Source organism: Mytilus edulis, chromosome 2 (genome assembly GCF_963676685.1).
Source record: "Mytilus edulis chromosome 2, xbMytEdul2.2, whole genome shotgun sequence".
NCBI lineage: Eukaryota > Metazoa > Mollusca > Bivalvia > Mytilida > Mytilidae > Mytilus > Mytilus edulis.
The window spans coordinates 96,716,095-96,732,292 of NC_092345.1; the positions used below are offsets into that span (position 1 = coordinate 96,716,095).

Consider the following 16,198-nt stretch of genomic DNA (forward strand, 5'->3'; position numbering starts at 1 on the left):
ATAACAACATGCAATTGTTCATTGTATATGTATAACATATCAGTATAAATCATGTGATTAGCCAGGTTAGTTGACAATCAATATTACATAGTGATAGAACAGCTCTGAATAATGACAAGGTGACTAAAAGGAATTATACCAAGACTTCATAATTTATTTGTAACCATATGTATAAATTTCTTGATATTTTGTTTAAATATGATGTCAGAAATAAAATAACCAAAATGTTGATAAAGAGGACATTTAATTTTAATAATACCCCAAAAGTTATATTGCAATCCTTTGGATCTTAACAATGTTTTGCTTCAGCCAATAGTTATTTGTTTCAGGTTTCTTAACAAATTTTAAACTAGAAACTGATCCTTAAATACTAGCATACTAAAACTAGCATCTACTTTATAATTATATTGTTTGTATAAAAAAATATATCAAAACACACTGGGCAACATTGTCAATATTTATAACTGTTACTAATAAATATGATGCTGTGCACAACTCCCATCATTTTCAGACAAGACTTTATATAATAGATCTGTGTTATTACAGGCAACATGGCAAGTTTCCATATCTAGATGGAAGGTGTTATTCCAGGCAACATTTCCTATATAGATTTTGAGCACTTTCCAAGATAAAAAAGAATACTGAAATACCTGTTTTGTAGATAAATAACAATTAATATTTTCACTTCAAGTGGTATCATGAGGTATCTATAAATATAAAATCATTTATTAATTACAAAAACTCACTAAAAACAGCAAAGAATTAATAACTAAATCATGTATAATAGCAATGAAAATTGTAAATAATGTCAAAGAATTCATTTTACAGATTATACAGGAAAGAAAGAAAAATGTAAATTTTACCATGGTTTTATAATATTTGTATACACCTTTGTTGTTGTTTACACCTTTGTTGTTGTATACACCTTTGTTGTTGTATACACCTTTGTTGTGTATACACCTTTGTTGTATACACCTTTGTTGTTGTTTACACCTTTGTTGTTGTATACACCTTTGCTGTTGTATACACCTTTGTTGTATACACCTTTGTTGTGCACACCTTTGTTGTGCACAAAAAAAAGATATCACTTTACTACAAATCTGACTTCTTAAAACATCAAAGTATACAGTAGGACTGATGACTGTTCCTGTTCATTCAGTTTGGATACTTAGCTACATAAGATATTGTACTCTACTGCAACACAGACAGTATGGTAAAAATTAAGACAAATCAATAACAATGATGGAATGGTTTAAATGATTGGAATTAGAGGATACAAAATGAATACATCACTGATTATCACACTATATTCATACAATAACATTGGAAAAAATAAATGTATTAAACAAACTTAAAAATTTAATTCTAGCATACTAGATTGTTCCATGTATGTCAATCTATTTTGCTTACCAGTTATATATATACAAAATCTGCTTTCGTTTATAATAATGATAAACAGATTGTAAGCTTAGAAACAAAATACTCCACAAAAAAACTTATAATACAAAGTCTGATTCCTGTCAGTATTTTTCCATTTCAAGTCTTAAGACTGCTATTCAAGCTTTATTAAATTCCCTCAGTGGTCAAGTAACTTTCATGTTTAGTACTGTAACAATAAATCACAATAATTTTTAAAATTCAATATAACAGAACTTGAAGCACCAGAAAATAACTTTAGCAAAACTTGTGTGCCCTATATAAGCAAGTTCATATTCCACACTTTATATGATATGAAACTCATTTTACTATTATGTACATAAATTATTTAACATGAATATTGTTTGAATAGAATGCCCAATTTGATATGAAAAACATATTTTTTTTTTAATTACTTTTAAGATATTTCAGTAATTTAAATATGTGAATTGTACAATAGAACCAATGAATTACTATATGTATTACTAATGATCCAGGGATTTCTGATTAATGTGCAGCACTAGTTAAAATTGGTCAGAACAACAAATTTACAAAAGAAAATCATACATGGTTGAAGAAGTATATAAATAAGCTGCTATTAGAATTATTCAAACTATCAGGAGTATTAGCTGTAATAAAGACAAACAATTTAAATATGATTTTGTTTTTTAACTATTATTATTCAAAGCATTTATTTAAATTCAAATTCAATATTAGTAGCCTGGTTTTTACAATTATAAACACCACTGATATCATTGCCTTGCAAGACCTGTGTGTTTGTATGCATACAACCTTTAATTTAGTAAAAGGGATGTGTTTTTTTGTTTTTTTTGCTTTGTTATGATTAAATGAGTTAGGCCATTTGAAACTGATTTTATAGTTTGTTCTTATGTTGTGCTGTAACACCACTCTTTAACCTGTAGTATTTAGTATGTATCTTTTCTTTCAGACAAGAGACTTTGAGTCAACTGGGTGGTAATGAAATTGGCTGATCATGCCCCTTCATATGTCTTTTAAGATATAAACAACAGTTCTGATACAATTGTCTTCTTGCTATAAGAATGTATGATAGGTATAAATTTGTACTGAAATAACAGTAGATCATTAAATTGATGTAGAAATTATTTTTTTTTCATGAATGATGTCAAACCTATTTCTATTTAAATGATTATAACTTTTTACCCATACATGAAAAATATTCCATTTCTTAAAAAGTTTTTAAAAAAATTATATTTGTAGGGAATTATGCAGTTTAATTTATTTTTCATATTTTATAATAGGCAAAAAAAACATGAACAATGAAAGGACCCAATATTTCAAAACATTTTCTTTTGCTTTTGGTCTCTGATGGTTTTAGCATAATAAAAAACTCCTTTTGTAAAGTGGAATCGTACTTCATGGAATTGAATTTAGTGGAATGACTTGAAACTACTTGTTTACAAATTTTAACAATGGTTAAAAATGTTAAAGATTATATTTGTGTTAATACAATCGAGCAGCACAAGAGCATGAAACAATTTTTAACTGTATATAATTTATCTGTTATAACTCATTTGAGAATGGTGGAACTCATAGCAATTGAGACTTAGTAATGTAGACTAAAACCTAAATGATATGTCAAGTTCAACTATATACAGGTACCTATATTAGATTAAATCAATTCATTTGAAAATTCACCTTTCAAATAAGTGCCCAACATTTAAAAAAGTGCTGAATAGTTCTATGAGAGAGTAGCAAAGATCTGCCAATCAACACTAAATTCTAGCACAAATCTATTCAAAAAGCTTATATGATAAGTAAATTTGTTAAAGCAAATTCTAAAATCTCTCAAAAAACAACTAAACAACTTACCACAATATACATGTACATCACTGGCACACACTGAATCATTTTTCTATATTCATAAATAAACTAGTGCAATAAAATTAATATAGCATGCTAGATTAAAACACACACAAAACGCAAGCTGTATTCTATCAAACATATCAAACATAGACTGGACAACAACCTTAATATGGGCATCATAAAGACCATCTTAACAACCATGTATAAAACAAACTGAAAGGTATCACACATGCACAACCAAAAGTGACATCTAGCTATCTAATCATATCATCCATTTTCTAAAAATTGAAGTTCTAAAAATCTGATAGTTATGAATTTACTTTAAAAAATTTATATGTTAACTCTTTATACATTTTTCCTGGATCCTTTAAGGTTTTTTTATAAAATTTTAAAATTGGAAATTCCTACACTGACATTTGAGGATAAGAAAATAACTTGATGGACATTTAAAAAACTGAACTTGAGTGTCATGTACAGATACTTGAGTGTCATGTACTGATACTTGAGTGTCATGTACAGATACTTGATTGTAGCTATTAAATCACATTGTTATTCCAAAACAAAAAATAGTAACTTGAGGAACTGACACGTGATTGTAGCTTCTAGATGACACTGTTATTCCAAGACATAGAAAGAACTTTACTTGAGGAACTTATACATACTTGATTTAAACTTTAACTTGACACTCTCATTCAAAGATTTTTGTTGATCACCAATTAGCATTATTTGATATTACTTTGCATATTTGTTTCAAACTTTCATTAAGGAAAACTTTACAAAAACCTTATCTTGAGTACCATCTAAAATATTTTATAGATAGCTATTAAAATAGGATAAAGATGTTAATGTGGATAAAATATCTTTTTGATAAGGTCTGTGGCTCAATCATAGTTTTTCTAAAAACTATGCAAAATAAAAGCTCAAATTAAAATGGCCATTTGAAATCAAATATATCCATTTTATAATGGTAATGATACAGTCACAGCAGAACTTATGTTGTTGCACTAAATTGTCTCAAAAAAATATCGTCTAATTCATTTAGAAATACATTTTAAAATGATTAAACAGTTTTAGGAAACTTTCCATCCAGAAAAGATCACCTTAAATCTTTTGTAATAATTTGCATGTCCAGTTTAATTTTATTCTATCTATACATACACTGAAAGAAACAGATAAATCCACCAAATATGCCGATTTTGGAAGCTCTCAATCATATACCAAGATATATATTGGACAATTAGAGCTGCACTGGTATAGTCTATGCTTAAATATTGACTGTGTGCAAATCTAACCTTAATTATTCCAATAACCAAAATCAGAATCAAAATAAAATATAAAGTGTTTCTAGCAAGCAAAAGATTTCATTGCAAGAAAGTTCAATACAAAAGTCCTTAATTCTGAATATTTAAAAAATAAACTTTTTTAACATTCTTTCACAATTTAAAATGACAAATTCTTTGATGAAAATTGAATTTTGGGAACATTTCTAAATTATTCAGTCAGTCTAGTGCAAAACCTTACAGAACTTTTTTAAAATAAAAATAGCTGAGTTTCAAAATAATACATAGCACATATTGAGCAATATTGATTAAAAATGAAGGATAATTTATGAGTTACACACAACTGATACAACACAATATATACATAATCAATTAATCTGATAATATCACACTCAAAAATGGCAGTAAAAGAAAATAAGAGTTAAAAAGACTAGATACTTCTTTAAAAATAATCAACTGTTATATTTTTCCTATCGCCACCTAATTGTGTCCAACCTAATATTGTAAAGATTGTCAAAAAATATTATGAACCCTTAACTAATTAAAGCTTGTGTGAAATGGACAATAATAGAATAATATTTTTTTTAAGTATTATGTTTTTTAAGTTACTAAGTTGCATTTAAAGTGAAACAAGAAGGTTGAAATGACCCCAATATCATTATTTTTCAAGATAAAATTTCCCACTTAGGATTTAATGGCCATTATAAAAGTGCTAATAAAACACTTACCAGATAATAAATATTTCAGTTTTGAACTAAATTCACTTAAAAAGCAACAAATTTCTAAGTTATTGAGTCAAAAACACATAGGTCATGCATCAAACTGAAGATCTCTCTGAATTATATTTTTTACAACAATTATTGATCTACAGAATAATTAGTCTGCCAAACCCTGAGCTCTTATATTTTCTAGTCCAAAATCTGGTTGAAATTCAGGAGATTTTAACAACTTTCACTAAAATCTTTATTTTTGGCCTCTTGTGTACATAACTATTTTAAAATACTTTGAAACTCAACAAAAGTCTATCTACTTTGAAACATTAAGAGACCAAAGGCAATATGACTAATTTAGAGTTATAAAATTCATCTCCATATGAAAAATATCATTGTTTCTGGGTGATAATACTAAACAAAGGAGGATGTTCATAAGGGAAATACTAAAAATTCTAAGAATGTGTAGGTTTCAATGGGTTAACACTAGCTTCTTTTAAGATTTTTTAGAATTAACGCATTGTCACTAGTATGGTCATGGAGGATTGTAAAAATAATAAAAATATTTCACAACCAAAAAATCATTACAATCAGACAAATGTCTATCGACTTTATATGGCACTTTTTATGGATATTCATCTGCTATTTCCAATTCCTTTCTGTAAATGTTGAAATTAGCCATTCAACAAAATATCAATGAGGTCCTTCATGATTCAGTTTAAAAAGGAAATAACAGAGACATTTCTTTTGACATACTATTTAGATAAAATATGTCTTTAATCAGTCTCTGTAAGCATGCTTGTAATCTAGGCCTTTAAATATGGCTTCCAATTCAAATTAACATATCTAAAACATCTCATGCTAATCTTTAATGCATTAGGAATAATCTTGAACCTCTTTCAACATTTGATCAAGCTCAGTAAAATTTTCCTCACTCACATCAATTGGAGGTCCCTCTTCTTTGGTTTCATTAAGAGTCTCTTTTTCTTTATCTTTGCCATTCTCCTCTATTAATTTCACTTCATCACTTTTTGGTTCTACGTGTTGAGATTTCTTTCTGAGTGCAATTTCATCTAAATGTTTTCGTTTAAAGAATCCAAACTGTAAAAAACAAATTGATTAGAGAGAATACAAATGTTCTTGTTGATTTAAAATAAAAAAACTTTAGTAATCTTTTCTTTAACTGTAATGTTGTGCATTTTGAATTTCTTACCACAACAAAAAGATCAGATTGGAGCAATCTCGATTTTTTTTTTATAGGAAACATGAAAATAAATTTCCTGAAACAGAAATTTTAGGTTCCATAAAAAACTAACTAGATATCATTTTGAGTTCTCACATAAGTAGGCCTTTTAATGGCTGACTGGTTATTTTGAGTTCTCACATAAGTAGGCCTTTTAATGGCTGACTGAATTATTCTTTATCTAATTTATTGTATTGTTCTGTAAATAATTGCAGCTTTGGTATCTTTGTTGAATTGTGTTACAAATGTTAAAATCCATAAGGTAGCTTAAACTAGTCAGTATGAACATTCCCTACAGAAGAGATATAACATTATTAAAAAGACACCATTAATATAAAGTCCACCAATAATAATGGCTGAGAAAATCAGAGCTGGTCAGATTCCTATCCTGTATGTAACTTACCTTCCATAATGCAAAAACAACTATGCCCAATACAATCAGTGCTAATACGATTGGTAATAACACCACCCACCACTCAACACTCTCCTTCTTCTGTTCTGCTGGTACAACATCTGTTTTGGCCTAAAAATAAAATAAAATCAGTTGAAGGTTGTTAAATGAATATATAAAAAAGAAAATGTGGTATGATTGCCAATGAGACAACTGTCCACAAGAGACCAAAATGACACAGACATTAACAACTATAGGTCACTGTACGGCCTTCAACAATGAGCAAAGCCCATACTGCATAGTCAGCTATAAAAAGCCCCGATAAGACAATGTAAAACAATTCAAACGAAAAACTAACGGCCTTATTTATATAAAAACAAGAATGTGTCCCCAGTACACGGATGCCCCACTCGCACTATCATTTTCTATGTTAAGTGGACCGTGAAATTGGGGTCAGAACTCTAATTTGACATTAAAATTAGAAAGATCATATAATAAGGAACATAAATACTAAGTTTCAAGTTGATTGGACTTCAACTTCATCAAAAACTACCTCGACCAAAAACTTTAACCTGAAGCGGGACGAACGAACGGACGGACGGACGGACGAACGAACGAACAAACGAACAGAGCCACAGACCAGAAAACATAATGCCCCTCTACTATCGTAGGTGGGGCATAAAAATGAAACATGCATTACTACTGAAATCAGAACCATTTAAGAAAGAAGAAATAATAGCATAGAGACTTATTCTCCTATATTATTATTAACTTAAGGTAGCACAATACAAAGATTTTTTCACTCTCAATCAGATAACTTTAAACTGATGTAATTCATTTCATCCTTCTTTATATTTTATAAATGAGGTACCAAAAGAAAAAAGAAAGATTAATCTTTCAAATTGTGATAATTTCATCATGACATAATTATTACATAATCAATTGTTATGTAATTACTTGCTATATTGTGATGTCCACTCTTGAATGAATTTAGCGTCTTTATTTTTCATAGCATCCCAAAATAGTTTATAGAATCTTGTACAACACAGCTTGACCTCCAAAACTGTGTCTCAGATTTCCAAAAACATCAATAGAAGAAATTTTATACCCAATTGAATTTAGTGATCTCTTATGAATTGATGTTGTAAACTTCATTGAAGATTTATGAGAGAATGAAATACAATAGGAAAAATCTGAGACACAGTTTTGGAGGTCAAACTGTGTTGTGCAAGAATCTATAAAATATTTTGGGATGCTATGAATAACAAAGAAGCTAAATTCATTCAAGTATGGACATCACAATATAGCAACTAATTACATAATAATTAATTATGTAAAAATTATGTCATAATGAAATTATCACAATTTGAAAGATTAATCATTCTTCTTTCTTTTGGTACCTTATTTATAAAATTTAAAGAAGGATGAGTAAAATAACATCAGTTTAAAGATGTCTGATTGGGGATGAAAAATCTTTGTATTGTGCTACCTTAAATTATTAAATTTTCTAACTACCAGCAGATATGGGATATTTGAATAATGATCAATCATGTTTAGTGGAAAAAAGTAAATGAAGGGCAATTATATGGCTCTTCCTCACAAACTTAACTTAAAATTTATTCTTCAGACTTTTATTCAGTTTGTGAGTTGATGGCCCTGGTTTACACATCAATAACCTCTAGAAAAAATATGTTTAATCCTTATAATTCTTCAGCCAAACATTGGCAATTTTTTATTACCGTAACATTTTTTGTTTAATGTCATCTATATTCACCATCAAAAGCAGAATGGCATGTAGTAATTAAGGAATATGTCGTCATCTTGACTTTCTAAAAAAAATGTGTCCTCAATACACGGATGCCAAACTTGCACTATCATTTTCTAGGTTCAGTTGACCTTTAAATTGGAGTAAAAAACGAACAAAATGAACCAACGGACAGACAAACAGACCAGAAAACATAATGCCCCTCTACTATCATAGGTTGAGCATAATCAAAGAGCAGAATGCTCTGAGGGATACGATTGCCATACACCTTATAGCTAATCCCAGCTGACCCTGCCCTTGAACTTTTGACGCATACAACAATCACTTTTCCATTGTGGCGTCAGATATTTTGTTCTATGATGTCAAAATTTTACAGGAACCTGTGCGATATCCAGTAATGGTGGACAAATAGCGAATAAGGTGTATTGTTTTCATTGACACATGTATAGCAGTTCTACTAACTTTTCATAAAGCAAATGCGTGAGATTTGGCCAAAATTGAAAAGATCAAAGAAAAAAACAATAGATGGAAGGATAATGCCACAAAAAAGCATGAATATGCAGGATCGAGTCTCACGCATTTTTGGCAGCCCTGGTATAGCTGGATAGTATTATTTTCAAAACTAATTCAACTGCACAGTCATTTAAAATCTAATTTTCGTAATCTGAATAGTTAGTCAACATTAAAAATAACCAATCACGTATACAAGTGTATGAGCAATGTCCTTATTGGGTTTTATTCTTGTACTATCAATTCCAAGTTTACTTTCCACAGCAGTCACTGAGAGTGAGAGAAGGTATTTCACTTCGTATCTTATCCCCGTTAATTCTAGGAGGAATCCCATTTCTAACTCTTTAAATATTTAATTTCCTTTTGGTTGGTGGGTAGACTCCTTTCCCTACACACTTCTCTGTTTAAATTGTGATAATTTTTAATATAATACAATGTTTCTTGCAATCTAACGAGTTAATTTTTCTCGTATTTTGATTTTGACAGAAGTTACTTACGGAAGGGAGACAACTCGAAATGAAAAAATAGAAGACTCCATTTCTGCTGAAGGGGTGTTAAAGTAACACCTTTACGATGCAGACTACATTTATTCTAATTAAAAAGATGCATATGATTCAAAATTATGCAACAACAATAACCCTCAATAGCAGACAGACATAGAAAGGATCCAATGAGTTTCATATTAATCAATGGAGTGGGGAATCCAGAGCAACCATTCAATCTGATACCCCTTGAAGTCAAGAAAACTATATGCATGCGCAAAATTACATAAACAAACCCTTGAATAGTGATTTGGAACAAGAACTTTTACTACTGTCATTGTAATATCAACTTAAAAATCAAAACATAAATATAAAAAGAACGAAAAAATGCAGTCCAAGTAAAAAAGCCTGCAGTTTCTACTCACCAAAGCTGAATGGCTAAGGGGTGATGTTAATCCAATATTTGGTTGCATAGATGCTGTTGCTATAGATGCTATAGATAAACTCTCTACTTTAGAACTCTGACTCTGAAATAAACAATTGGTCAAATCATTGAGCATTCAGTCAGACAAGAAAGATTATGGTATCAATTTACCAGTTTATTAGACTGTGTTGTCCAACAGAAAGTTTTGTTCCTTTTGGAGTTAATACTTTTCTCACATTTTTTTATTTGCTACCTTGATTGTGTCTTCTTAATCAATAATCATGAAATTTGTGCATCAGTAAAGTTCTGTTGCCATGATTTATATAGGGTTCTAGTGTAAATTTTTAACAAGTACATATCAACAAAATACAAGTGTTTCAATAGACCTTAAAAAATAGTTTGAAATTATATTTACTTCCAATTTTCAATTTCTTGTATTTTTCATACCATATGCTTATTTTATAGTCCATAAATACAAGACAATGAAAATAAACAAAAGCAGTTTTCTTTCTCTCTTACTTCATAAATATCCTACAAAAAATGTAGACATGAGATCATTACCATGCTATTTTCCATATAATTTCTATAACAAAAGTGTATTATAACTCTTAAAAATAGTTCATCAGCACTTATTAGTGAACTCTTCCATCTCCTTTTGCTAGCTGATCAAATAAAACAATGAAAGCACATTGTTTTGAATATATAAAGAAGTTAGCACCCAGATTTTACCAACTACCCTGACTCGTTATCCAGATTGATAAATACATACCTTGACTTTAGCTAATATATCTACATCCATATCATAAGTTAACTTTATTGTGACAAAAGCTTTCACGTCCAGTGGGGAAATTTCACATTCAACCATCTTACAGCCACCTAATTCACAATTCTACAACACAATACTTATTGATCAAAATACAAATAATAATCAAGTATCACTTCTACTACGAAAAATTAATACACATTTTGGCCTTTTTAAAAAAATGTCAATTTTTGACAAATGCAAAAAAAAGAATAATGTTACTTTGAGAAATAAGTGATTTATTTGTACAGGTTTATACTTTAACATTAGTATAAACTAAATACAAAATATGCAACTTTAAACTGAACAGAAAGTCTGTAAAAGTGAAAATGGTGTATCAAGATGTCCTTTTTGCAACAATATTTTTAAGGTTCTGTCATGCAAAACAATAGTGCACATGCTGAAATGTCCCCCCTTCTTTACTAATCATTGATATTATGTTGATAGTCCTAAATAAAAAGTTTATTACAACTGTCACAAAAACTTAACATTAACCAAGAAAACTCAACATTGACCAATGAACCATGAAAATGAGATCAAGGTCAGATGAACCATGCCAGGCAGGCATGTACAGCTAGCAATTCTTTCATACAACAAATATAGACCTATTGCTTATAGTTTAAGAGAAACAGACCAAAACACAAAAACATAACACTGAGCAATGAACCCGTGAAAATGTTGTCACGGTCAAATAATACTTACACGACTAACATATCGATCATAAAATATTTCCATACACCAAATATAGTTGACAAATTGCATATAGTATTAGAAAAGAAACAAAAAACTCAAAAACTTAACTTTGACCATTGAACCATGAAAATGAGGTCAAGGTAAGATGACATCTGCCAGCTAGACATGTACACTTTACAATAATTCCATACACCAAATATAGTAAAACTATTGCATACAGTATAAGATAAACAGACCGAAACACAAAAACTTAACAATAACCACTGAACCATAAAAATGAGGTCAAGGTTATATGACACCTGCCAGTTGGACATGTTCACCTTAAGGTGCTTCCATACACCGAATATACTAGACCTAATGCTTATAAAATCTGAGATATGGATTTGACCACCAAAACTTAACCTTGTTCACTGATCCATGAAATGAAGTCAAGGTCAAGTGAAAACTGTCTGATGGGCATGCAGACCTTGCAATGAACACACATACCAAATATAGTTATCCTATTACTTATAATAAGAGAGAATTTAACATTACAAAAAATCTTTACTTTTTTTCAAGTAGTCACTGAACCATGAAAATGAGGTCCAGGACATTGGACATGTGACTGAAGGAAACTTCGTAACATGAGGCATCTATAAACAAAGTATGAAGCATCCAGGTCTTCCACCTTTTAAAATATGAAGCTTTTAAAATGTTAGCTAACGCTGCTGTCGCCAGTAAACTATCCCTATGTCGCAGGCTCGACAAAAGTTATAATTTGAAGGTATATTCTTTTTTTAAATGCTGACAAAATAAATAATTTTATATGGTTTAACTATTTGATTAAAAATTTGAACAACTAGAAAATATTCAGAAATGTCCACTGCATAATAATATATGTCCCATATGAAACGGAATGTGTCTACTGCGCAAGGAAATGTTGTTCTTTTCACCAACATCAGTTGAACTTTTACTCACTGTAAACTGAAAAACTAGCACATGAACTGCATAAAATTCAACTTGATCATCTAACTGTGAAGAGAGGTTTGAATCTTTAATCTAATGGTTCTTCTTTATCTTGGTATGCCTTAATTGTCCTTCTTATACCCATAGAAAACAAATAGTTGCCCTCTTACTCATAATAATTTAGAAACTGACATCGGCACACAAACTTAACATTGATTATGTACGATTATCTTTACTCACATAGTTTAAACTATTCTCCATTGCTTCATTTCTTTGTGTTAAATTATAAGTTAGAGAAGAGTTTAATCTGGAAGTAACTGGAACTAATGTCTTTATTATAGATGGTCCACAATCAAAATACAATGTTTTGCTAGGAACAACAAAATTCTAAAAAAATTACAAAAGAGAAAGTAAAAGATTAATTCTTTATACATGTTCAGTACATATTTCATGTATTTCAAGTATTCTGATTAAGAGTATAATAAAAACACTGTATTCATTGAATAGTTACCTTGTACATGACATAATTTATCATCATTGACCTATAATTTTAATTATCTACATACTGTGAAAGTACTTTTATTTGTGGGGAACCAATTTTCATGGTTTTCGTGGATGATTTTATCCATGAATTTAAGTGTCCAACGAAATAAAACAACCATTGTCCAAATCAAGACATGGAAAGATCCCTGTGTAGGTTTGAGTAGTGATATGATCTAGAGAATATATGGAATATGTCAAATCTGAGAATTCTATAATAGTAGTCACAGGGCAAACGCACTATGAACTACATCTGCAGACAGGATTATACCCATTTAATCTTTGATCTTTTAATTCTCATAAAAAATATTTTTGATAGATGAAAGTTGACTTCCGGTATTGATATGATATGATAAAGTGTTCATTCTATATCCTCATAATTCTTGTACCTATGGGAAATTATAATTTCATACTGGGCTTGCTTTTGATAAGAATTATTTTACAATTCAAGATACGTTTATAGCATTTGTTAATGTAACTGTTTTCTTTAGGTGACATGTTTATGGCCTAATTAACACCATTAATCTATTGATCACTCTATCGTGGGTTAATTAGTGTGATCACTACGATTTATATGTGTCATTGTTTACTTTGCAATTTCCTTCAATCCAGACAATTAGTAACCTTTGTTTCTTATGGTTTCAATTTTTCAATTTTTGGTTTTTTTCAACTAAAATCCACAAATAATGTAAATGTTGCTCAAACTACGAAAATTGATATCCACAATTAGAGTACTTCACAGTATAACAAACAAAAAAATCTATCTTTCCAAACAGACTATATTTATTACATGTAAACAGACAAATTGATTGTTTCAAATTGCCTTGCTCTTCAATGAAATTTTCCTCTATTAAAGACTTTTTTGTTAATAAGTCGCCAGTAATGTAACAAGGTTAACAGCAATTAGTAACAAATAAGCAATGGATAAATTACTTCAGAAAATTGAAATACATTTGACATATTGTACAAAGAAGACAAAAACACATAACAAATTAATATTTAAAAACCCACCAGTTCAGTTACTTTCAGGATAGATTTCTGGTCAATAACTACACTAGGGTATTTGACAGTAAATACTGAATGAGACCCCTTGTGAGACTCCAGGATACTAGGTCCATTGTTGGTAAAATCAAATCTATGTGTAACTTTATCCACTTTAGTTTTGCTAGTTACAAACAATTCTGGATTGCCAACCCTGCAGAAAAATCATTTAAACATTTATTCAATTGTATTCCTTAACTTTGAATATTAAATTGAAAGTTAGAGTGGGGTTCTCTTTTCGCCATAATTTTCCATGATTTCTGCAGTTTATGTTCAGGTCTTTATGTTTTTGAAGTATACAGATATTTCTGTATGAAGATAACATCAAAAGCAAAATATTCTTAGCTTGAAAACATGTTTCTTTGAAAAAAATCATCTGAAAAGTTAGATTAAAGGCTATTTGAAATTTCCTGATGTTTTGTCAAAAGGGGACACATATTCGCTTTTTTTACACATCTATTTTAAACCAAATAACTGCAGCTTTAAACAATATTTATCAAATCAATTTCATTATAGATGAATAGCAGACATTACAAAGGTGTAAGGGCAATCTGCCAAAGAATAACTAAGAAATGCTTCTTTGAAATTGTGTTTTTCATTCAGGAAATTGGCCAAAAATCATGGTACGTTTTTTGGTCCATTGTGGTAAGTGCCAAAATTTGGTCCAAGTGTAAAAAATAATCATATTTGTTATAAAAGTATAATTTAATGGCATATTTCTTCAATTTCAGCCACCCTTTGAAGTTTTAAGACCTAATAAAAATAAAAAGGTGAAATTGGGTTCCCAGGTGAATATGTGCGCCCAACATCATACATGTTTTTTTTTTTCACTTGAAAGACTCCTCTTCTACAAAGACTATTTTCGTTATGGGTAGCATTGTATTATAATCAATATGTTAAAATAAGTTTTTTTATATCTAATCTTCATTTTGTAACAACTACAAATAATTTAAAATTATGTATATTGTCATATATCAAGTGATTTTCTGTCTGTTTGAATATTTTTTTAACAGAAGATCATTCTTTTAAAAGATGTTTCAACTCACCCATCAAATGCTATGTCAGCAAATGACTCAACTTTCATTTGTAGTACTTTCTTATTATTTGACTTGTTTATATCTTCACTTTTGGTTTCTAGATTTATGTTTACGTCAAAATTATTGACAGCAACAGGAGCATAACGAGCTTCAAAATAAATAGTAAATCTGTCCACTCTACCAGTCACAAATGGCTGTTCCAAATCGGATAATTCACATTCTAGTATAGATTTGGTCTCGTCAATGTTACGTGGTGAACATCTCACAGGGGGTACTGAATGTGTTTTGACCTTCAAATAGCTGATGTAATTAGGTGCATCAATCTTCAATAATGTTCCATACGAGGATTCTCTCAAGTTAGTTACATTAACATCTAAATGAAAGCCTGCTTCTGGTCCTCTGACCAAGGCATCTCTCCTTCCATAATTATATTTTGGATTAACGTCTAATTTCATATCTGTCTCACAAATGTTATCTGTACCACAATCTTTTTTGAATTTAACCTACAAATACAAAATAATACTCAAATTTGACACTTTAAATGGTCTGCAATTTAATTTGCTATGGTCTACATGTTTCGTCTGCAAGACAGGCGTCATCAGGACAATTTTCATACAGAAATCTTCAAAATATATCATTGGCAAACAAATGAATGTATGAATTAACTTTTTAATGATCCAATTAGGGTTGTGACCTAAACAGAAAAAAATTACAAAACCATAGTGAAATGTCCCCCTGCCCGCCCTGCCAGCCAAATGACATTATAGTAGGGCCAAATGACATTACAGTAGGGCCAAATGACATTATAGTAGGACCAAATGACATTATAGTAGGGCCAAATTACATTATAGTAGGGCCAACCAGACATGATGACAAACAATCCTTCTAAATATAAAGCTTTCTGTGAAATGGTTACATACGAGTCATGTTCATTCATAAGGTGTCACTGTTTTACGATACTGTGGCTTCATTATAATTTCTGGACTTCTAATTTTCATGGTTATACGTGAACCACAAGTTTCAGTGTTTAACCAAGTACAATTTTTCTATATTTGCTTGTATGCAGACAATGGC

The 16,198-nt window shown here is 29.9% G+C and overlaps 1 protein-coding gene across 7 annotated transcripts in view; it reads right to left on the reverse strand.

Moving 5' to 3' along the window:
- The window catches only part of LOC139513582 (integrin alpha-9-like), a 47,923-nt gene that overhangs the window by 4,003 nt on the left and 27,722 nt on the right, over positions 1-16,198 (reverse strand). For 2 of the 7 annotated variants that reach the window (XM_071302215.1, XM_071302213.1), the window contains 9 exons: positions 15,134-15,627; positions 14,058-14,241; positions 12,747-12,893; positions 10,836-10,955; positions 10,068-10,169; positions 6,898-7,017; positions 6,191-6,352; positions 3,268-3,310; positions 651-707 (listed from right to left, as the gene is read on the reverse strand). In XM_071302215.1, coding sequence (XP_071158316.1) covers positions 697-707; positions 3,268-3,310; positions 6,191-6,352; positions 6,898-7,017; positions 10,068-10,169; positions 10,836-10,955; positions 12,747-12,893; positions 14,058-14,241; positions 15,134-15,627 — 1,383 coding nt within the window. In that variant the 3' untranslated portion in view covers positions 651-696. Of the gene's footprint in view, positions 1-650; positions 1,607-3,267; positions 3,311-6,190; positions 6,353-6,897; positions 7,018-10,067; positions 10,170-10,835; positions 10,956-12,746; positions 12,894-14,057; positions 14,242-15,133; positions 15,628-16,198 lie in introns of those variants that run through there. The other 5 variants (XM_071302214.1, XM_071302212.1, XM_071302217.1 and 2 more) reach the window with 3 other exon arrangements.